At 43.7% G+C, this 25,000-nt stretch overlaps 1 protein-coding gene across 1 annotated transcript in view; it reads right to left on the minus strand.

Annotated features, from left to right (window-relative positions):
• The window catches only part of LOC126484260 (zwei Ig domain protein zig-8-like), a 442,308-nt gene that overhangs the window by 105,857 nt on the left and 311,451 nt on the right, over positions 1–25,000 (minus strand). The window contains exon 5 of the mRNA XM_050107679.1: positions 12,721–12,884. Coding sequence (XP_049963636.1) covers positions 12,721–12,884 — 164 coding nt within the window. The remainder of the gene's footprint in view (positions 1–12,720; positions 12,885–25,000) is intronic.

Raw genomic sequence — 25,000 nt, forward strand, 5'->3', positions numbered from 1 at the left:
TGCGGTGTTAATGTCACATTGAATAGCAATCCTCCAGAAGAGGGCAGACAAGGGTAGTGTAAGCAGTCTCTTTAGTACACCTGTTGCATTTTCTAAGTGTTTTTCGTATAAATCGCAGTCCTTGGTTTGTTTTCCTGACATTAGCTACGTGAAAGTTCTAATTTACGTTATTCGTAATTGTAATTCCCTTCTACGTAGTTGAATTTTCAGCCTTTAGATTTCTGTGTTTTATCCTGTAACCAAAATATATAGCGGATTCCTTTTACGAGGGTTGCAACATTAGTAGTGGTAACTATTTATTTACAGCTCGTACAAAATAGATATGTGTTTCAAAGTTTTACTGACCTTCAAAGTAGCCACCAGCATTGTGTATAACCCGTTATCAGCGATGTGGAAGTCGTAGGATACTCTTAGCAGTGCCAGTTGTATTGACAGTTCGAGAGGCGAATGCCGTGAAGTATTTCATTCAGCATTCAGCACCCCTTACTTCGTGAGAGTAAAGAGCTAGCGGTATCTCAGAAGAACAATATTTTCCGAATCCGTGTTGGCTGTTTGTCAATAAATCGTTTTCTTCGACGTAAGTCGTAATTTTAGAACGTAGTATATATTCCAAAATCCTACTACAAGTCAACGTTAGCGATACGGGTCTGCAATTCGGCTGTTGCTCCTGTTTTCCTTCTCGGGTACTGGTATGGCTTGTGCAACTTTCCTTTTTCCAGGTACGAATCTTTCGACGAGCGAGAGGTGCATATGATTGCTAAGTATGGAGCTACTGTATCAGTAAACTCTGAAAGGAACATGACTGGTATACAGTCGGGACTGGAGGAGAGAAACTAGATAGGTTGAGGAGGGTGAAAGTTGGTGGGGAATGGGAACTGGCAGTTGGCAAGAAGGCAGCTAGGAGGAGAAGGTATTCAGACAGTCAGCGTATATGCAATACATTTGACCAGCTGTGAGAGTGGAGAGGAGGCTCTTGTAACTGTAGATGTAGGGAACGTGCAGCAGCCCTCAGCAGTTAGAAGGCCTAGGTCAGTTGCAAAGTCTAACAGAAAGAAGAAGGTCCTGCTGCTAGGTAGTTCGCACAGTAGAGGTGTAGGCCAACAGTTGCAGGAAGTGTTGGGGAGTGAGCACCAGGTCAGTAGCATTGTCAGGCCTAGTGCAGGGTTGGATCAGGTGACCGACAGCATAGGGGAGTTATGTAGGAATTTTACGAAGGAGGATCCGGTAGTGATAGTGAGTGGAGCAGAGAACAGTTTTGATAGGGACGGGGAATATGATGCAGGTGGTGACCTGGTAGGGATAGCTACTCAAACTGGTGGCACCAATGTGCATTTCGTGCAACTGTTTCAGCGTCATGATCGACCTCATCTTAATGTGGCTGTTAGACGCGTTGACATGGGGCTGGAGAGGGCGCTGATGGCAGAGGGCATGGGTCACATTTCATTTGAGTCTATCAGTAGATAGGATTTCACTAGGCATGGCCTGCACCTCAATGGGTATGGGAAGGGGAGACTGGCAAAGCCTACAGGTAACGGTGTAGTGGGTGGTGGTGTGACCCCTCATGGAAAAATTCCTGTAATAGTTGCTATTAGAGTTGCACCTTTTGTAGACTGAAGTCAGCTGATGGGTATATTTGCTTAAAGGAAGTCCCTGTAACTAACGGCTCATATTCAGAGGACGTCATGTTTCCAACTAGAGAAGGAATTAGCATAGTATATTCATCAAAATATAAGAGGTATTAGAGATGAAGTACCACTTAAATAATTTGACACTCAGAGGCTTCCTTCACCAGGGTACAGATTTATATATATATATATATATATATATATATGTATATATATATATATATATATATATATATATATATATATATATTTCTGACTCTCTTTTCTTGTTAACGATATTAGGTTATTCCCAAAAAGAAGAAACTTTCACTCAGTTAATACTCGGCAGAAATAAAACCTGCATTTGGATCCGACTTCCCCAACTGTTGTAGAGAAAGGTGTGCAGTATAATGCTGCATCCATTTTCAGTAAGTTACCACTGGTATTCAAAAATCTTAGCAGTAATCCAAGCCCTTTCAAGCACTCAAAAATGCAAGAAATTTAACAATACCTAAACTAATAGCCACATAGATGTCTGAAAATAAGTTGATCCTGTACGAAGCTCGTAAATATAATTCGCAAACAAACGCACGCGCCTTATCTGCAGCAACAAAAAATTCACACGCATATATACTTACATGTATCGATTCTATCTGGTAGCCAGATGAGTGACACATCTCACAGAAGGCTCTTTGGCTGTGCAGTCAAACGCTTTGTGTTCCTGAACATTAACATGACACTACCCAGTTTGATTCAGTAAGGCATGCATGTATATAGTGGACTATAGGCTTTACATGTATGTTTTCACGTTTCGTCGTATAGAAACAGATTCACGTCTGCACCTGCGAGTCGCTGTCACTGCTACAAAATTTACTACCATCAGCCAACAATAGTCCTTAGTAAATTAAGATATCTACGTGACCTCCTTTGGCGCTCAATGCCTGTCCCCCACGGAGAGTGGTTCATCTTTTTCTGCTTCCTGCACAGATCTTATCTCTTCTAGAGGCCATACCTTCAGCTCCTCGCAGCCTGAAAGTTTACAGTGTGCTGGAATCTCTGTCTCAGTCTGCCGCTTCCGCGATGACTGCGTGGCGTTTTCGCGTCTGTCGAAAAGCTCAGCTCTGTTTCTTCCAGCAAACACGTGTCTGAATCCTGACTTTCAACAGAAACATTTTTATTGTCTGTGTCGCATGTTCCCCTTCATTCTCATACGTGCCAAGCATCTCAGGTTGCAGAAAAACATAACAAGGAAGTGTCACTGTACTGTGCTTGCGTAGCTCAGTCGGTAGAGCACTTGCCCGCGAAAGGCAAAGGTCCCAAGTTCGAGTCTCGGTCCGGCACATAGTTTTAATCTGCTAGGAAGTTTCATATCAGCGCATACTCCGCTGCAGATTGAAAATCCCCACTGAGAAGCTACCTGTCTGAGAGGGGCCGGCATCAAGGTCAGAACGTCGAGAATGACTGGCTGTTTGGTGCGTTGACACTATGCCCCCCACGCTGCATCTGTTGGTGAGTGACCCAGCATAACAAGGCGATTAGTGCCCTGTCACGTGAGCTTCAAGCGCTGATCAAGGGGTTTCCTTGTTTGTTTATAGCTGCTATCTGGTCAACATTCGTTGATGTTGGATATAACTGTGTCGATACTTTTATGCAGTGTTAATAATTTATATGGATTGGTTGTCCTCATCAGAAAATGGTTTATTAATATGGTTAAAAATAGTTTTTGAAAAACTGTCCCGTAACACTTGTGTTAGTGATGCTGAATCTTGAAGTGGTGATTAGTTAGCTTTCAAACAGCTTATCCTTCCATGAACAGCTGCACTAGAACTTTCTGATTGTTTATATGCATACTGTAAAACTTCATTGGTTTCTTTGATAAACATATCATTTAGTTCTGGCAAATAAGAAGAGGAAAATCTGAAACAGGATTGAACTGTGTGACAAACGCCGACACTATTGTACAGTGGAGAGTTACCATAATTAACATATCGAGTGTATTTTTACGTTATTTATGTGCTTCTTTTCGTTCTTATCTGGAGAAGAGTAATTCAGGTGCGAAAATTTTTGTGTGGTTATTTACTTATAAAATCGTGACATATATTGTGGGGCTAAAATTTTCAGATGTGTGACGTTCTTTGACATCAAGTGATCTTTCAAAATGCCTCTGCTGTGCGTTTGACAGTTTATTCATTATTTCTCTTTCATTGGAAATTCCGGTGTTTCCATTTCCATGTTGTACCAGTGCTTATTTAAACTGTTGCTGCTGGTATTAGACAACTGCATACATTATAGATGGGTAATATTTACTACGTGAAAATAGCTCTGTATCTTTTAGGGATGCAATCAGCTTTATTTTTTCTTACACAGTTAAAGGTTCACTCTTTCAAATCCCGGTAACTCTCTTTGTTGCCCCGCAGAAGTTTGAAATTTTGCATCAAAGTGCTCTACAGCCTTCCTCTCTGATGGTGCACCAAATTTCTCCACAATTCTAACCAAAGCCACGGTTGGCGTGTCATACGACTGGAATGTCGTCACACGCCATTTACCCACACTTCACCTCAAGTCTGGACCGCTCTGAGATGTTCAAAACCACAACGCTAAGTGTTGAAATCATTCGGTTTTCTTATAGGTTGCCGAGGAAAACATATCGGACGCAACGCCGGTCAGAATCGTCAGGAAAAGGCCACAGGGGGTTGTATAAACGGCGTCGATGAAGCCTGCCACTGTGGCCGAGCGGTTCTAGGCGCTTCAGTCCGAAACCGCGCTGTTGCTACGGTCGCAGGTTCGAATTCTGCCTCGGGCATCGATGTGTGTGATGTCCTTAGGTTAGTTAGGTTTAAGTAGATCTAAGTCTTCGGGACTAATGACCTCAGATGTTAAGTCCCATAGTGCTTAGAGCTATTTGAACCATTTGAGCGACGATGAAAATACCCATTCCCTTCTGATGTTGATTCACACATTTGGCCGCCAGAAGGTAGTTCACAGTGCAATGAGCATGAGGATGACGTTCTTGATGACCTTTGACACTGTTCACACTCCTGGACAAATCCACCTTTTTATAAAACGGTCGTGGGCCTGCAGAACCATGGTATGTGATAGCATCCCTTTGGAGTGCACTGCGACTGCAATTTTTGTTTGATGCACAGGGCGGAATCACTGGGTCGACGTAACGAAGGATGTTTATGATTTTCTTTTTCAGCCATTCTGATCCGCTCCATCATGTGACCTGAACACGGGGTAACGCAACACTGACATGTGCGTCAAAGGCTACCTGTAAGAACCCTATCCCCACCCTCTTCCCCTGCTAGTTTGGCAACATCCTCGGTGCTCCTGGTCATCTTTCTTAAGTACTTTAAAAATATTTCCTGACCAGAGACAGCCATCGACACCGCATACCTAGCTGAAGCTATATCTCTGAACTACAGCCTGCTGACCAGATGTGAAATTTAAGGGTGCCAAAGGGGATATCTGTAACGCTGGTACCTAGGAATTAGTGACTAACTGTCTCCGTACAGGAAGATTTTTAAAGTGCCCAACAAAGGTGATCCGATGATACGGAGGATTTCGTAGAACTGGAGGGTATTGAGGTACCCTTGCACTTTTATTCAGCCATGCGTCAACGTGCGGCCCCCATGACTCTGTAAGATAGAGCGAAGTAGGAGAGCTGCCAAAGTACGGACACTCTTTGCTGCTTCAGATCACTTTCAAATGTCGTCGAATGGTTTTGAAAGGTTCCTAGTAGTTCCACTCTGTACACCAGAGCAAGAATTGCAGTGGCGCTACTCTACAAAGGGATGCTATCGTGATCAATGGGGTTAGGGCCCACGCTGTCCTCAGAGAAGTGTTGAAGCGTCCGGAGGAGGACTTCAGTATAAAAGGTTGTCAAGAAAGTTGTCCTGTTCCTCATTATAATACCACCGTTATCTTCGAAAACAGCCCCGAGCTTGATTTCTTCTGCATCCAGTAACGGTCAGCTGGACGTAAAATAGTTTGTCGGTGCGATTTGGAAGGCGACCATGCAACATCTATGCGGCATCTTGCTCGAAATTGTTACTGCTATGAGAACTTCGGCTACGTGTTCTTGTCTGTCTACTGGCTGAGGCAGTGCGAGATAAAAATATATATATATAGGACAATCGTGATTCAAATTTCCAATAAATGTATTTCACAAACTCACTTAGTATCATTGAGGACACGGCGCTAAATAACCAGTCTCTGCATCGTCCTTAATGCCTAGCTGCTCGTTATAAACTTGATGCAGAAGGCTTCAAAAATTTTGTATGAATCCGTAGTGTCTGTTCTTTCGATGGGGTGGTGGTGGGGGGGGGGGGGGGGGAGAAATAAAAGGGATCAGACGATGAGTGAAAACGGGATTCGAACCGGGCATCTCCCACTTAGTATTATGCAGCTGCGTTGACCACTGTGCTACCCGCAACTGCGGGGACTATCTCGGGACGCCTCTCGGCCAGCCGATACTTTCATCTTCCGCCGCCTGTCCACACTCCTGTCCACGTCCTCCACGCCCGCTGCTCTGAGATTCCCCCAGGCAGGTTGCTAGATTGACAAATTGCAGCTGGAAGGAAAAAGCTTGAGTAAGAATTAAAATAATACAATAGATGGCTGATCGTTGGGAGCCAGCCACTGTGCAACAAAATAAAATCTCCATCCTACATGCTTAGAATGGAGTCAAGACGCTTCAAAAAATTTAAAAATCCTTACCACACTCAGCTCGTCATCAGCTAAAATAGAGGGCACATCCCCACCGAAATTCGCTACCCCCCGTTCATCATAATATTGCATGCACTCTCTCAAAATGCTGTGCACGGTGATTTGTACAGCACAGGCGTCACTGGGTGGGGTATCCTACCACTTCTGTATCAAGAAGCCAGGTGTCAGCTGACAGTCGCCAGTTCGAAGCCGGGGCAGGCCACGTCTCCCCGCCCGAATGTCCGGCGTCAGAAATGCAGAGGCCGGATAACTGGCGTCAGCAACCGTCACCGCCAGTCTCTCCACTGCCACAGCAGCATGCATGTCTGACACGACAGAGAAATGAGAGCCTGCGGTGGACTGGCACACAGTGTCACGTCATGTTCGCTGCAGGCCTCCTTGGTGGCTTGGTCCACTGGTTCATTTCCCCAAATTCCCACATGCCCCTGTATCCACCAGAACGATACCTGTAGGAGAAGGACAGTTTACCATTTCCTCTGCAGGATATAAGTGGTGAAGTGATTGTAGGGCACTTAGTGAATCGGACAGATGACAAAATATTTTCCATGAATACGCCTTATCTGCTCAAGAGGCTTCAGGAAGGAAGGGAGAGTAGAATTTAAGTTCTCAAAGACACTGCGGTCATTACAGACGGAGCACTAACTTGGATTATGAAAGGATGACGGAAATCGACTGTTAAGCTGTGCAGGGGAACCCTCCCGTCATTCACCTAAAACAGATTAGAGAAATCACGGAAAGCCTAAATCGGCATGGCCGGAGAGGGATTTGAACCGTCGCCCTCCAGAGTCCACTGTGCTAAGTACTGCGGCACCTCCCTCGGTCGAGCGCCTTCAGAATGGCGGGGAGCTGAGCAACCACCTGCGGCGAAACGAGCGCTGGCAGGAAAGAGTCTCACCTGATGCTCTGAAAAACACGAGAGCAGACAGCCCACCTCCTAGGCTGTCACTGCCAGCGGCTGAATCCACAGTTGTAAGGAGGTAGGTGAAGAAGTGGAGCATGTAAATTTATTAGATGTTGAAGTCATGAGGGAAATTTAGTTGGAAGGGAATCACGATGCTGTCCAAATTATTTCACAGCTCGTTCTCTCTATTAATGTTGATTGTGTTGTTTTATGACGCATTCTGGCTTGTGGAGCTCGGGTGTCAGCGTTGAGTGAAGGAATGGGTTACGTTCCAATTTTACCCTTGCAACACGTGAAAATGGGGTAATTCCCTGAAAACGTGTGGAACTGAAAAGGCAAGCTATAGTTGAATTTCATGTTGGGGATGTACGTTTAGTACAAGTTCCTTTATTGAGCCGATGGTGGCCACAGAAGCGATATTGGATGTTGACATTTTGGTATCACACCAGCTGAACATGAGATGTGGTGAGGTAAGGCTGAATGTTGAAGGTGTTTCGCTAAGGTTAAATTTTATTAACTCTTCACTGACAGAAGTAAGGTCGACCCAGTGTCCTAAGTTCCTTGCACAATCCGAATTGCCACCTTAGCCGAAATCTTTTGTCACTGATGGGAATGTTTAGGCAATGTTGCGGATGCAAGGCAAATGGTTGTGTTGTACCGAGTGGTATTCTGTTGTGCATTTTATGTCTGATAAGTCAGTCTCCGTTTTATATTGTGTTTGGCATACTAGGTGTGTTTTGTGGACTGTAATTACGGAATAAGAGGTAAGAATGCTCTCCGCAAAGTCAGCGAGGAAGTGTGAAACCAGTCACGTTGTCAACGCTACAGTCACGTCGCTCTCCACATACGTTTAGCGCCTGGTGTCATTCCCAGAGATGATCCTGGGCCGCTGTGTACTGCGCTCTTTGAGTCGACGTGCGGGGCAGGCGACAACGGCATCTTCAAGCGGTTTTTACGGTTCCTCAGGGGAAGTGTGGAGCTCAGAAACTTGGGGAGTTCCGTTCCAGTGTGTGGGGATGAATGACGCAGATCTTGATGTCTGTGGTTTTCTCCTCTGAGATCTAGTCATGCTATTTCTATGCAATGCTTTGCGGATTGAGGGCTTGTATATTCTTTCAATGGCTTTTTACATGAGGCGACCATTCGATATTTGAACAAATGCATTTCTATAGAGTCTAGCTAGCCTTTTTCAAATGTAAATTCTCGCTTGCAGACTATCTTTTGTGAAGACGTTCTTTCGACTAATCGAGAGGACGTTGCATGAGATTGCTTTGTGAGGGAGTTTATAGATCGCGTTACTTAAAAGTTTTTTTTTCTACATGTATACTACACCACTTTTTTGTTTAGCTGTGTTCGTAGGAACAAATTACCGTTGGTAAATTGCTCTTTCTTTTTAATTTCGCTGTATGACCTTGAATTTTTATAGTATTGTCGGTTCTGAGCTGGGATTCCTGTGCAGTTGACATCATATCTTTTGCTCAACATCGAGAGTACCATCGGCGCCCACATGTTAAGAGCTTGCTTAAAAAATACATGTGTGGAAATTACTTTCGGCCGAACGACAGATTTTCACGGTATCGTAGTAATATGTTCTAACTTTTCAACACCAGAGACCATATGAATCTCTTCTCTGCCCTGAGTATTCTAAGAACATCAATTTATTACCCAATCATCCCCTTTGTTACATCCTTCCTTAGTAACAAAGCGAAGTTCCTTTTGTGTTTTCTTTTTGTAATTTTCTCCTCTGTTAAGATGAGTTGAGCGAGCTGGGACCACGTGCACTACAAACCCTTACGTGTAAGACAGAAGACGAATGCAGGTGGGACAGTGTGAAGGCAGTCAAAAAACACATCAGTGCTTCAAGTTTCTGTGAGCCATATACAAATCAGTGACAACACTGATGACCCAAAACGTTATACCACATGTTTAATAGCTTGTTTGTTACATCCTTCCTTAGTAACAAAGCGAAGTTCCTTTTGTGTTTTCTTTTTGTAATTTTCTCCTCTGTTAAGATGAGTTGAGCGGGCTGGGACCACGTGCACTACAAACCCTTACGTGTAAGACAGAAGACGAATACAGGTGGGACAGTGTGAAGGCAGTCAAAAAACACATCAGTGCTTCAAGTTTCTGTGAGCCATATACAAATCAGTGACAATACTGATGACCCAAAACGTTATACCACATGTTTAATAGCTTGTTTGTCCAACGATATAACGTTGCTGATTCAAAGTATAAGTGATCCGACAATTTACTGTTAGGTTTGTGGACATACGTGACGTTACATGCATACGTACAGATCATGTAATTCGGGTAAATAACGGGCCGCTCATTTGCATACGGCATGATGGCACCCAACAGCGATCCAGATGGGTTCAATAGGATTTACATCAGGTGAATTTCGTCTCCGAGATATCAACATGATTTCACTATAATGTTCCTCAAACCGCCGTAGCACGGTTCTGGTTCCGAGACACGGACAATTATACTGCCAAAAGATGACATCGCCGTCGGGGAAGATATCAAGCATGAAGGGATGCAGGTGGTTCGCACCTATCAGCATGTCTTCGATTACTACCACAGGCTACATGCAGGCGCAGGAGAATGTCCGCCATAGCAAAATACTGCTCCCACCAGGCTGCGCCGTTGGTGCGCTGCACGTTTGGAGGCACCGTTCACATCTATGACGGCGTTTGTGGAGACGACGGTCGACCTAGGGTAGCAAAAATGTGATTTACATGTTCCACTGATCGACGGTCGAATCCCAATGGTCCCATGTGCACTGCAATCGTAGCTGACGCTGTAGTTAGGTCAACATGTGAACAGGTAGGGGTAGTCTGGTGCGGAGCTCCATGTTCAACAATGTACATTGTGCTCCGAAACACTTGTACGTGCACCAGCATTGTACTCTATCGGCAGAGATCACATAGATAAACATCTATACTACTTTACTGGGCAGACAAACCTCCGAGCTCTGAAGACTTGTGGACGTCCTACCATTTACCGCCCAGTGGTAGCTTCACTGACCTACTTCTTTCTGTACGACAGTAGGAAGTGACCATTCCACCAGCTTTGCCGTTTTCGTGATACTCGTTCACGGCTCTGCGTAATAATAACTTTCCCTTTGCCAAAGTTGCTTATCTCAATGGATTTCGCCATTTGGAGCCCAGAGCTTCGCTAGGGCGATCTTCCGTCCGTGAGTGCGTCCCTTACATATTTTTGCTACCGCGTCACATGCCTGCGGCTTCCAAGGACGCGGTGGGCAGTGCTCATTATGTTTCGGCTTATCATTGTTCGCTGTTACCGTCATCGTATGCGCATGTTTTTTTGAATTATTCGTTTATGTGGTTTGTGACATAATACACACATGTCTGTACAAAAAGTCACCTGTTTGCAATAGGCTACAGTCATGCATTGCGCACATACAAGGCTTGAAACTTTAAATAAGTTATTTTGTTCAGAGTCCACTCTGTCTAGAACAAGGTCAGTTCAGTTACTGAATCGTACAGTAAAAGAAGCAACTGAGATTATTTTCGCTGCTTCTGCTATGATTTTAAACTAACTCTTTACAAATCATTTGACTACAACAGCCAGGACAGTTGAGTTACTACACTGATCAGTCAGAACATTACGACCACATACCTAACAGCCGGTTTGTCCACATTTAGCACGGATAACACTGGCGACGCGGCATGGCATGGAAACAACAAGGACCCGCTTGGTCGCTGGACGGAGTTGGTATTACATCTGCACAGACAAGTCACCTAATTCCAGTAAATTGCTGGGAGCGGTGCTGAGTTCGGACGCCACGTTCAACCACATTCCTGACGTGTCGATAGGACTCGGATATGGTGAGCTGAGGGTTGGGGGGCGGTGGGGGGGGGGGGGGGGGGCAGCACATCAATTAAAAGTCACCACTGTGTTCCTCGAATCTCAGCATCACAATCCTAGTCTTGTGATACGGGACATGATCTTGCTGAAGAATGCCACTGCCTTGGTCTTCATCCTGCCTTGTAGGACCTCCACTGGACCCATGGATGCCCACGTTTATGTTCCTCAGAGCAAAACTAAACCGCCACCGATTTGCTCCATCCCGCAGTACAGGTGTCAGGGAGCTGTTCCCCTAGAAGACAACGGCATTCCTGCTCTCCCCTTCGCATGATAAGGAAGGTATCAGAATTCAACAGACCATGTAAAGCTCTGTCAATGCGCCAGTATCCAGTGCCAATAGTCGCATGCCCATTTCAGTCACAGTTGCCGATGTCTTAGTGTTATCATCTTCAAACGCGTGGGTTGCCGACTCTGGAGGCCTATCGTTAGGAGTGTTCGGTGCACTGTGTGTTCAGACACACTTGTATTCTGCCCACCATTAAAGTCTGATGTTCGTTCCTCCACAGATAGCCGCGCCGCCTGTTCTGTTTTACTAACCAGCCTAGCTACGACGTCCGACAAACGCAGCGAGGAGTGGCCTGCCAACTACACAATGTCAGGACTTGATTTCACCTTGGTTACGTCACGTGTTGAAGACACTCACCACGGCACTCCTCGAACATGCGACAACTCAAGCAACTTCCGAAATGCTCGCGCCGAGTCTCCGGCCATCATAGTATGCCCTCGGTCAAACTCAGATATATCGCACGCCTTCCTTCCCCATTCTACGCAGGGTAAGGACGCTCACTTATAGTGCGTGCAAAGCGTGTGTGTCTGACAAGCAGTCATCTCTCGTCAGGACACGCTGCTATCTCCTGGACGGGTTCATATCGATTGTAGGACGGTGGTCATAATGTTCTGGTTGATCAGTATAATTCGCAAGTTTAAGGAGGTCTGCCTTAAAAAGAACATGTCGAAAACATTGGCAAGAACAAGAGACAGACTGGTAGGACATGAGGTAATAAAATAATTATGAAAAAACCGCCTCGACTGTACAAACTACCTGGTGTTTATCTAGGTTTCAGCGTGGGTAACCACCCCTTCTTCAGAACAAATATAAAACAGCTTGCCTAAATAGGCATAGTCAAATGCTGAAATCAACACCTACAGCGGCAAGACCCCATAAAAAAAATTACAAATACGCGGTACATATGTACCAAGTCGATGACATTACTTATCTCAGCCCTGTGTTTGCTGCCTCGCCCCAGCCAACGTACGATGGTCACGCTGTAGGTGTTTATTTTAGCCTTTGACTATGCCTATTTAGGCAAGCTGTTTTGTATTTGTTCTGAAGAAGGCATGGATACCCACGCTGAAACCTAGGTAAACATCATGTATTTTGTGCAATCGAGGCAGATTTTTTATAATTATTTCCATACTTACGATTGCTGACGCGCTACAATGCTGAAAGTTCTTAGATCAGGTATTGGTGACGAGTCGTGTCGAATGAGAAAAGAAAAAGCTGTACATGCAGTGAGTACACCGTATCGTGGCTTGACTACTGTGCTGGGATGCGAGGCAGAGTGTCGTGTGCTGTTGCCGCCGCCGCCGCTGCCTCACCGTGTGCTCGCCCAGGTTGCGGACGCGGCAGTGCAGGAAGGCGGTGCCGCCCAGCTGTGCCGTTACGTTGGTCACCAGGTTGGAGTCGAACTCAGGGTCCGGCGGGCCCGGGGGCGGCCGCGCGGCCGGCGCAGCCGTGCTCTGCGCCTCCGGGAAGAAGTCGCCTGCGGGCACACGGGGGTGGCGTCCACAGTGGCATGTTGGAGCATCTCGCAGATCGACTTCAATCATTACGCCTCTCGCGTACTTTTAACTTTTGAGTAAAATATATTTGTCTCTGACCTGAAATATTTTTATGGCATGACTGAGTCTCGCCTGCGACACACAACTCACACCTTTCAAGGTAACAGGAAACGCACACTTCATGTAAGTAACTCAATGGTACTCATACCTGCCAACTTTCAAAAACAGAAATCGAGAAGATCCCAAATCGGAAAAAAATTAACGAGTGGATGCGTCGCAAGGTGTTCAAGCACAGCGAGAAAAGACTACACAGAAAGATATTACAGATAATGCAACACATAATGTAGGTTACATGTTAAGATCACTATTTTCGAACTCTGAATTAGGTGCTTAGCAAGTTACTTGCTGACGAGTATTCATTTTTTGTCACTTAACATTGGGAACAGTTTACACACTACACAAAAATGAGCTTTTCTGCTCTTGATCTTGCAAGTCACAATATGAACGACACTGTCAAAACTACTAAACTGAACATTTATTTACACTTATTTACAAAATTTTCTCAAGTTCACAGAACACTAGCTATATTCCGTCACAGGTTGCAGAGGAGAAATGAAGATGATTACCTTTCTTCGCTGTCTTCAGAATTTCTCAAGGAAAACTATTCATGCAACATGGACCGCTGATACTCGTTTTCAAAACAGAAAACGATCCCAGAGTTTCATTCGACATGAAGGACCTAAATTGATTCCGATTCTTCTTCACTAAGCTGAACACACGCTCACACTCAGCATTGATGTGCGGTAGAGTAAAAAAAAGACAGCATTAGCCTGGATAAACTATCGTACTTAGGAACACCATCAGCTCTAGGAATGCTCATCAAGCGAGTCCACTTGGTATCATCTGTCACGTTCTCGCTCTCAACAGTAGCAGAGTCATCAACCAGCAAAATGAATCGATTTTTCTACTGCTATCCTTCATTTTCGTACTGGTGATGTGTTTAAGGGTCTTCATATTCTTTATTAATTCAGTTCTTCCGCTGTAAGAAATGTTTATATCAGACGAACACATGGAACAGAATGCGAATGTTTCATATTTCCGTGATTGCATAACTCACGGAAATTCAGCACGATATGCATCCCTGACAGACTGAAAATAACGTTTCTTAGTTGAACTCCTCACGAAATTACTAAATCGCAAAAAATTCGTCACACAATTGCACGAATACCAGAACATTCAGCAAACACCGCATAAAACCAAGCACAAAAAAGTCTTTCCCGCTAACATGCAGTCGAAGCAAAAAGAGAATGCAGCAATAAACTGTGAGATGTGATTGTCGGTAGAATGTTTGATCGACTTTCGTCGGCGATGCTTCAGCACTTTGAGTTAATGACAAAATCGCAGTGATATTCTGGGAGAAGGGATTATCGATAACGTCATCCGTCTACTTTCCGTCGAATTTCAAACATTCACATCTCAGAATAACAGCTATTATCGAAAGTCAAAACTGAAATGCGATATGAATGCAGTGGCAGGCAAAAGCCCGGAATTTGAAAATCCGGAAAAAAAACTATGTTCATCCCGAAAACCGGGAGACTACCCCAAAATCCGGAAAACTTAGGGGAAAACCGGAAAACTTGGCAGGTATGGTTACCATTCCACCACAGTTTCCTGTTCCCAATTATTACCACGCGGCGGAAAACGTGGTTTCTGCACAGGTCCAATATTCAGCTTTATGCCACACATGTATCACGATGCCACACACGTACCACACTTGCTCACGGAACTGCGAAGGAATGCCAGTAGTGTCAATATCAGTACCCATGAGGTTCCAGAAAATCATTGTGAAATATTTTAGATGATCTGAAAACTAATAGGGTCGTACGCTGGGAAGTAGGATGATTGCGTTGAAACATTCATTGAAGCAGAAATGTGAAATTTGAAATTTTCACCATTGGAGTTAAGACATTAGTCGTAACAAAGGACTGGACCTTTGTGTAATACAGATGACCTCAAGTTGGGCATGAAACAATTCGGTGTCAGCCATATGTCTCCTTTAGTAATTTTGAAAGCGATAACTATGCTGCTATGCAGAACATTTCCAAGTTTAGAAGAAAAGTGAAATATTTTGGATCGAAATAAGGAGAAGCTGCACAGACTGAAGCCTGCGTATCACACGGCGACCAGAGTCACGAGTGGAGAAGCGTTCCTGAATGCTCAGCATGCCTGCACAGGGCACCCAGTGCCTAGTTTTCAGAATGCTCTGCTGCAGTTGCTGTGGTCACAGCATTTGCAACACTTTATTGATTCCATCTGTTCTGGGGTGGTTGTTTTTCATATCGTGTTCTAACAGCTGCCTGACATGGAAGGGTGATACTTGTGGCTCGCCTCAGCACTTTTCGTGTTCGACATTTCGAAGATCTTCTCTAAGTTAAAAGGTGTCAATAGCGAACGGCCCCCTTTGTCATCTCGTTAAAAATGTCGCTAGGAGTGTAGAGAGAATGTCGGGACCTGTAGCTGCTACCACTGATCCAAGGTCATCAGCACGAGGAGAGGATGTGTCACGGTTCAGCGCAAGAACCACCAGGAACCCAGAGGGGGCGCTGTAATGGCGGAGTCTGACGGTCTGTGCGTGCTGCTGTCTTCCAGCGAGTCTTCCAGCAGTAGTCTGTGTCAAACGATCAAACATAGGACATCCAATTACAATACTGTTTCTATATCGTTCATCTACATTTTTTTAATAATTTTTTGCTTTAAAATTTTGTCTTATTGGTACTATATTTTCTGTATATGTAGAGAGTTATATACTGGAGGCTGAAGTTCTTTTCATTGTATGTGACTAATGTATGTAAAATACTACGTAAATTGTTTATTACGTAAAATAATTTTCTGATGACATTTTGCATTTAAAAATAAATATGTGTACAAACTGTTCATGTTGATGTAATTTTGACTATTGTAAGAAATGGTCACGATTAGGAACAATGTAAGAAATAGGTGTTACGTAAACGCCAGTGTGCTTTTCTTTGAAACGAAAGTGGCTCTAGGGAGTGGAAAAGGTGGCAAGGGCGAACTGGCGCGCCACCTAGAGCAGGCGCGGGAAGTGAGTCACACAGTCTGTAGGCAGCAGTGACTGAGGCAACACCCTTGTGGAGCAGGAGAAGCTTTACCTGCAAATTTCCACAAAAATGCCTCGGATGAAGACTGCAAACGGTTTACGGCATACCTGCGAGTTGTTGGGCTACTGAATGTAAAATTGAACGACGCCAAGAAGAGCCCATACCACAAGATATATGCAGGCTGTACCGTGGGTAGTGTGGCCGCCCTAATTGTTCGCCACACCCAAGCCTACAGCCACCAGATAAGACTTTTTTGCTATTTTACTTTTGTACAGCGTGAACCATTAATTTAAATTGCGTTTTATTAATAATCATTCTTGAAGTTTAATGAAACTGGTTCACTCTGTTAATTCATATTAATCATACACCGATATAGGGTTCCTTCCTGGTGCTGATTAATCCGAGTATCCTGTTTTACAGAGTTATGAAGGGACAACTTAATATAAAGAAGCACCATTTAAATTGTTTTTTGTGTAAAAGGTTGTCTTAGTTGTTTCACTGAAAGGCTAATGAGAATTTTAGAATAATAACACGTCAATACTTTAGTACATTACAGAGAAATAAAGTGAAACTATTCTTGTTTTATAAGTTTTGTTGATAATTGTAAAGGGTTATAGCAAAAGTTTGATTGCATAAAATTCAGTCAGAATGAAGCCAAGTTATTACACTCTGTTAACTGACTATACAGAGATAGTTCAAACAGTAATAGCTTTTGAAAGTAAATTCATGCAAGTAAGAGGTTTTCTTGAAGTGAAATGTTCAGTATAAAAAGCGTGTGCTTTAGCATCTACGTATTTTAATATTTAAGATTTTTACTTATGAAAAATGCTTTTCTGAAGGTCTCCACCGGCCAAATTTTTTTTACCTTTCTTGTCTACTGCTCTTCTTCTCTTTTAAAAACGTAATGTATAAGGGTGTAGCAGTAAAAAATTACAGTGACTGCAGCAGCATTGTTTACGTGAAGTAATATTTATTTGTGGAAGAAACTTAAACAGTAGCAAGTAAGTAGGCAAAACTTATATTTCTGCTTTTCCAATACTTCACTATTTCATTGCCTGAATAGGCTGGCGACCGTTAGTACTTATTTTAAACCACTGAATGAACTTGCAACTGAGTTGTCCTAGGTTCAGTATAATATTCTTCATACCGCATTTCATTCTAACCGCTGGGTAAGATCGTAGGAAAAGAACTGAATACTCTGATTTAATTATCCATTAGACACAACACACGGTCAAATCCTCTAAAAGGGTAACTCTATTGATTAACTTTTCCTATTAACAGGACTATCCTACCATAGCGCACTTCATTTGGAAACCAAACTAAATTTAGTGAGAGGGTTATACGTGGCAACACAGACACAAGGTTTTCTGTTATTTAGGAAAAAGCATATAAAATTACAACAGTAATGAAAGGATATTACACTCTGCTGGTTTCGTTGGTGAATACTTCTGATACACATGAACTGAGTTCCTACCACTCATCAATTTATCTACGCAGTTCTGCACCCTTTCGCACAACTGTCTTCTAGAGTGACATAGATGTACTTTAATGCAGGTCTACATAACATGAATTTCTTAGAACTGATCTCCAATCAGAGGATGCCAATTTATTTTGGCTTCCAGGCGCAGCTGATGTGGTTGCGACAGCAGATATGTGGACTAAAAACGACGCTGGGCTTGTATAGCAGCAGCATTCTCAGTCCTGTTGATTTGGTGTCACAGCTCTCCCTGTCCATCGACATCTTATTATATGGGGAAAGTACATTCGATTCCCGTGGAGTGTCTACTTTTCTGACATGATACAATCTGTACACACCTAAGATGTTTAATGTGGATGTCTCCCGTCTTGTATCGATCCATGACTGATCCTTAGCCGAGAGAGTGCACTTATCACGTCTGTAACCGAGGACCGAAAGTGCAGCTGTCTTATAACATTCATTAGCGTCACACTGCCCGTTTCATTGTTGAAATGTCAGTAGACGGTTGCACATATTTTTTGGAACCTACTGAGTTGTTTTCCTTGACCCTTCTTCACGCTGATGGTTGATATGGACCACAGGATATCAGTAATGTGACGGGATAATGGATCTTGCCATTCACAAATACTTTCCATTTGCTGGTTCTCTTCCTTTCGCAGTCTGTGTCTACAGGTAGTGAGTGTATTTACTACACAACTCCTGCACAACGAACACTGACTTATAATTTTATCTTCATTGTGCTACCAGCCAAGAAAAACAACTTCATGTGCCATCATGGTTTAGAATGAAATATAATTTTTCACTTTCTTACAATACTGTCCAAAGTAATGGTTGAGTTACATGATAAAATCCTACCACACTCATGTGCTCGTCTGGATAGACTCTTCGGACAATATTTACAATCACTCATATGCTGGTAAAAGAGTTAGTGCAACGCTGACGACAAACAGGGTATTTTCTGTCACCTTCGGAGAATTTCATAACGATTCTCTGTGAGTCATTTAGAAAGATTTTTCCATTGCTTAAAAATCCAAAACAGGATTATAACTCCTACGAATCAATTTCCTCTCTTTCTCGTTTAATTTGTTAACACATTTTCTAAGGAAAAGTGTGTTTTCTTGATATCGCTAATGCCCTTATAGAGGTGGTTATAACCGTTATTTACAGATACCGATTGTTGCCTGACAACATTCTAAGAATCTCGAACTGCTGGATGTGAGCGTGGTGGTGGGGGGCGGGAATGTGGAGTGCTGAACTATTACTATCCATTTTTCATGTCTTTCTAGAATAATTCGAAAATCGCTGCTTCTAGTGAAATTATTTTGTTCTGTGAGTAGTAGTTGCCACACTGCCGGGGACAGAATAACAGCAGATATTAAAAACAGTGTTTTAATGGTATAAAATTAATGTTCTTGTTAAATGAAGTGGGTGAGGAACAAATATTAAATGTGTGTACCACATGTAAGTACAACAGAACGCTATTATGGGACAAATGATATTGTGGGTGTATGATAGGGTAGAGAACTTGGGGGGGGAGGGGGGGAGGGGGGGAGGAGTGACTGAGGGCAGCCCACCCGGCTGCTGTCGTGCGCTTCACTCCTTCAGAGGTCTCCAAACTGAAGAGCGATCAGGCGATTCTCCACCCTCTCTATCGCACTACGTCAAAACAAACAACTACAGGGTACTTCACCAAGTTATACGGACACTTCGACACTTAGTCTTATGATTCACTGGCGACGTACTGCACAGACACGCCTAGGAGATGTTTATTTGCCACGAAGCGCGTTAACGCTACATGGAATACAGTTATGGCTTACTAATAACACTATCGCAAAATACTGAAATGTAGACTCTCACGGCCGGAAATGTCATGTCCATTATCATTATCCGGGCTGTTACGCCGTGGACGGTTGATGAATTCTGTGTCAATTCCCAACGTTTCGTCCCCGTCTGCGGGGGACATCTTCAAGGGGGTCTGCAGCTCGATGGAAGGTCCAACACACTCACTGGCTCGCTACTGACGCTAAATTCCGTGTGCGCACGCTCCCGCTCCGAGGCGTGACGTCACGTGTTTTGTAAACGTCAGTGCAATTGGCCGCTGTCCGTCGCCGTCGATCGTCGTTGCCATCACCCAGTAGTGGACGGGTGGTACACATCTTCCTTAACACCGGCATCCATATACCGTTTAATTTCACTCCGTCCTCCTTTCGATAGAAATTATTGGGGTGTTTTGCGATTTCGATTGCCTCCCTGTAGAGCTTTTCGTAATATCCGCTTGTGGCCGCTAGTACTTGCGTCTCCTCGAAACGAATATGGTGGGTACCTGGCTGGAAAGCATGCTCCGCAACAGCTGATCGTTCCGTTTCTCCTCTTCTGCGAGTGCCCTTGTGCTCTTCCAAACGTTTTGAAACAGTTCTTTTAGTGGTACCCACATAAACATCTCCACAGCTGCATGGGATTCTATACACTCCAGATTTTTCCAATGGTTTGCGAGCGTCCTTGGCAGGCTTAAGGTATTCCTGTATCTTCCTGGTGGGCTTGTAAATTACGGCAATGTTCCGCTTCGTCAAGATCCTCCCTATTATTTCCGTTACATTTTTAACAAACGGCAGGAAAACCTTTGATTTTGCAGTAGCCTGTACGTCATTATGGTTTCTGCGTGGCTGTCTCAACACACGTTTTATTTCGGCGGACGAATATCCGTTCTTCAATAGTGCATTGTGGAGATGTTCCATCTTAGCGTCGAGCAACAGGTTCACAAATATTTCTAGCTCTGTCCGCTGACGTCTTGATAACACCACGCTTCTGTTATGGGTGGTGGTTCGAATCCCGGTGCAAATAACGGTCCGTGTTCGTGGGTTTGCGGTATACTGAGTGGCTCAAACTACCATTTTCGTTTCTAAAAACAAGCACATCGAGGAAATGTAGTTTGCCGTCTACCTCCACGTCCATTGTAAACTGAATTCTCAAATTTATACTATTCAGATGTTCGTGGAACCGGCTCAGCTCCTCCCTGCCATGTCTCCACAGCAGAAACGTGTCATCCACCTATCGCAACCATACATTTGGTTTTTTGCTGGCAGTACCTAAGGCCTGTTCTTCGAATTTCTCCATAAAGAAGTTTGCAATTACGGGACTTAGAAGGCTTCCCATAGCCACGCCATCCGTTTTCTCATAAAACTGTTCATTCCACTTGAAGTATGTGGTCGTTAAACAACACAAAACAGTTCTGAAATATCGTCAGGAAAAGTTCGATCCAGCTGTTCCAATACATCATTAAGTGGTACCATGGTAAACAGCGATACCACATAGAAGCTGACCAATATGTTCTCCGGCTGGACCACTATGCCATTCAATCTGCTGATGAAATGAGTTGAATTCTTTATATAAGAGCCCGAACTGCCCACATGTGGCTTTAACAGTGTAGTCAAAATCTTGGCTAACGAGTAGGTGGGCGAACCAATGGCACTTAGTATCGGTGTTAACGGCACATTTTCTTTATGAATTTTGGGCGATCCATAAAGCCTCGGTGGTAGCGGAACCGAACTGCAAAGACCTTTCTGTACACTCTCTGCAGTGGAGGAGTTTTTTATTAACCGCGTCACAGTTCCAAGAAGGTTGTTAGTAGGGTCCTTATTCAGCTTCCCATATGGTTGCGGATCCAGTAGATCAGTAATTTACTCTGATAGTCGCCTACATCCATTACCATCGTTGCGCTTCCTTTGTCAGCTGGTAGGATCAAAATACTATCGTCGTTATTCAGGGGTTTTAAAGCTCTTCTCTCACCCACAGTTATATTACTCTTCGGCGGTTTTGCATTGGCTAATATTCTCACTGTTTCTATACGGATTTCTTCAGCTGTTACAGAATCCACACTGCGAAATCCTGCTTCTACACTGTCTATACTTTCTTCCGTGGGCACAAAATGTGGACTAACAGCAACATTTCCTCCCTTGGCAAGCGCAGATGTCTCATCGTCAGATAACGAAAGTTTGGGTAAATTGATAATGATCCGGGAAACGTCTAAATGTCGAACAGTCTGATTAGGTAGCAAATTATCAAACTTCTTCTTCTGTCTACCAGACTTTGTCAACATACACTTCCCCATGGTATCATGCATTAGTCTATCAATTTTATCCCAGTCACCACTACACAGTTTATTACTGATAATACAGTTACAGTTTGTGCTTTCCAAGTCCCGTTAGCATTTAGACGGTTGCGCCACCACCGAGACTTTAAGGATTGCCCAAACTTCATAAAGAAAATGTGCCGTTAAGACCGATACTAAGTGCAATTGGTTCGCCCACCTACTCGTTAGTTTTTGACTACGCTGTTAAAACCACATGTTTCATTTGCGTGATGTTGTAAGTGGGCTGCACAGTGTTGGTGGTAAGGGGACTGGGAGTTAAAGGTGGCGCGTTGCTGTTGTGCAGCGTAACCATGTTGTAGGCACCTGTTAAAGGGTGAACAGAAAGCTGCCACACTTGTAATATGCATTAGTTGTGTTGCTGGTAGAGCACATAAATCCCTTCCATTTAGGAACTTGTAGAGTGGGAAGCACTGAGTGGAGGCACATCTTGTAGGGCGAGCGTGATTATATCTGATGGAACAGGACTGATTATGGTCAAGTATAGAACAGTAATTTGCTGTAATGCATTGATCGACTTACGTTGAAATATCTGAAGGTCCATAACGCCTTAGGTAACCTATTACTGTTGCAAAGGGAGCGAATTTACGCATCTTAATCTCTTAATATGTCGGGAGAGGTGAAGTTGGGTTGCATTTGATACCCTCATGCTGTGAAAAGCATTCCATTTACTGATAATGGAGACAGCGTCAAATACCAACCGAGAGCATGTCACACTCGGGCAAGCCCTTCACTGTGCTAGACAGCTGTCAGCTCCAGCTGTTGAGCTGTCTTACACAACATCTGACTTAAAAACTGCAATAAAGGAAAAAAGGCATAAACAAGAGGTCAGTACAGTTATTTTCTCTGCTCGCAGAAGAGAAGTGGACAGGAAATCCTGGGCAGCTATAGTCTGTCTCCAAACCCAAACTGGAGCAGCGGTCGTGATGAGGGAAGATGTCTTTCCTGGAAGAACACTAAAGCTGCAGTGCAGGATGACTAAGAATCAGTTTCTTCTCTATCAGTGTAGAACAGTGTGCAGAGATTTGTGTGGATTCTGTTAATATGCGTTTGATGCGTGAGTATTATTAGTAACTTGTATTCCATATAATATTAACGCACATTATGGAAAACAAAACACCTCAGGGGCACATCTGCTTACTACGTCACCAGTCATTTACAATACGTCTTGCGTAAGTATCGGAATTACTTAGGGAAACACCCTGTAGCAACGTCTTGCGACTCACTTGCCCGCCCTTCAGTTTGCTGGCCTACGAGGAGGGAGCCTGCGGGACCGCAGTCCTGGCCGTGGCTCCCCCCACGCGTCTACCCTCCACCCACCCCCATCCGTCCATTCCGTCACACCCCAAGAACACAGTTTACCCATTAATAAGTTTGTACTGTACTAAGATGTGGTAGACACGTTACATACTTGTTCGTAACCGTCTCCGTTTCACAGCGGTAATTAATTTTACACCACCAAAACACACTTTTCAATAATTGCATTTTTCATCCTGTGCAAAGCGGAAACTATTAACCATAGAGAAAAATGAATGGGAGCAATTTTGTAGGAAATTGAGTGTGTTTTAATTCAACACTTGGTAAATTTCTCGCTAAAAGCCGGGCTCTGCGGATTTTTCAAGAACCACATGAAAATGTAACGTTTGGAAGTGCCCACCAACACACCCACGCTCACACTGTGCCACTATAATGCAGACGCGAGACCTGACATTTTTATGTTTAATTGTAAATATGATGTGCTTGTTTTATTTTGTAAAACTTGAGTTACTATGTATTAATTAGAACTGCGATATATGCTGTCACCTGTATAAATTAATTTTTATTACGATTTATTTATGCTGCGTTGATGCCGGTAGGGAAAGCAGGAAAAGCAACATCGCTGGTTGGATGTAAAGATTTGTGTAGAAGCGCTGTCTCTGGGCGTGAGTGTGACGTCAGAGTAGAGCACGCCGGAGACTGAGAGGTTAGAGTGACCGCGAGCAAGTGGCGTGCGCTGTCGCGCCTGTGTGAGGCACAGCTGTCCCTAGCGGTTCACCGAGATCGTGACCACTGTGGCAAATGTGAGAGGCTCCAATAATATCGCGATCCTGCCCCATAACCGGCCATTGCGAATAAAACGTGCCCGCAGTATTACATGGAGCAGTGGGAGCGACAACGAAGACGGCGGCTTCACGCCAGCAACGAACTGTAAAGCTGTTTTGTTTTCCTTCACGTTAGGAACTTTGTGAGGCGTCACCCAGTGATATTCTCAGTGAATTTTATTCTAATAATAGGTATTGTAAGTAGGGACCTGGTCTTGCCATTAACCTGACTCATTGTCACCTACTTAGGGTCCCAATGCTTCCTGGTTATTGAATATACGGGTGTTGTTAGTTTGATAGTTAAAAGAAAATTGTTAATAGAATATCATTGCCAGTTCTATTTGTTTGATAAAAGCTATTTGAAAGTAATTAGCTATCACGCCTCAGTAAGTTACCAGTTTTGTTCAATACTATTTAGCGCCAAGTTCATTCTTTGTGACTGAGTGAAGACAACGTAATGTTCATTCTTGAAAAACGAGTGAAGTTATCGTAAATTGAAGTAACTTAAATTATAAGTAATTTTGACAGCTGCAAATTAACGAAAAGTATAAATTCACGTATTTCATGTCTGTGTACATCGCAATAATGCTGTCGTGTTCTGTCTTGGATCGCAATCTCATTAGATTTTACTGTTGTTGTTGTTGTTGTTGTTGTTGCTGTTGTGGTCTTCAGTCCTGGGACTGGTTTGATGCAGCTCTCCATGCTAATCTATCCTGTGCAAGCTTCTTCATCTCCCAGTACTTACTGCAGCCTACAGCCTTCTGAATTTGCTTATTGTATTCATCTCTTGGTCTCCCTCTACGGTTTTTACCCTTCACACTTCCCTCCAATACTAAATTGGCGATGCCTTGAAGACTCAGAACATGTTCTACCCACGGATCCCCTCTTCTAGTCAAGTTGTGCCACAAGCTCCTCTTCTCCCCAATTCTATTCAATAACTCCTCATTAGTTATGTGATCTACCCATCTAATCTTCAGCATTCTTCTGTAGTTCCACATTTCGAAAGCTTCTATTCTCTTCTTCTCTAAACTATTTATCGTCAACGTTTCACTTCCATACATGGCTACACTCCATACAAATACTTTCAGAAACGACTTCCTGACATTTAAATCTATACTCGATGTTAACAAATTTCTCTTCTTCAGAAACGCTTTCCTTGCCATTGACAGTCTACATTTTATACCCTCTCTACTCCGACAATCATCAGTTATTTTGCTCCCGAAATAGCAAAACTCCTTTACTACTTTAAGTGTCTCATTTCCTAATCTAATTC

The sequence above is a fragment of the Schistocerca serialis genome, chromosome 6 (assembly GCF_023864345.2).
Source record: "Schistocerca serialis cubense isolate TAMUIC-IGC-003099 chromosome 6, iqSchSeri2.2, whole genome shotgun sequence".
Lineage (NCBI taxonomy): Eukaryota > Metazoa > Arthropoda > Insecta > Orthoptera > Acrididae > Schistocerca > Schistocerca serialis.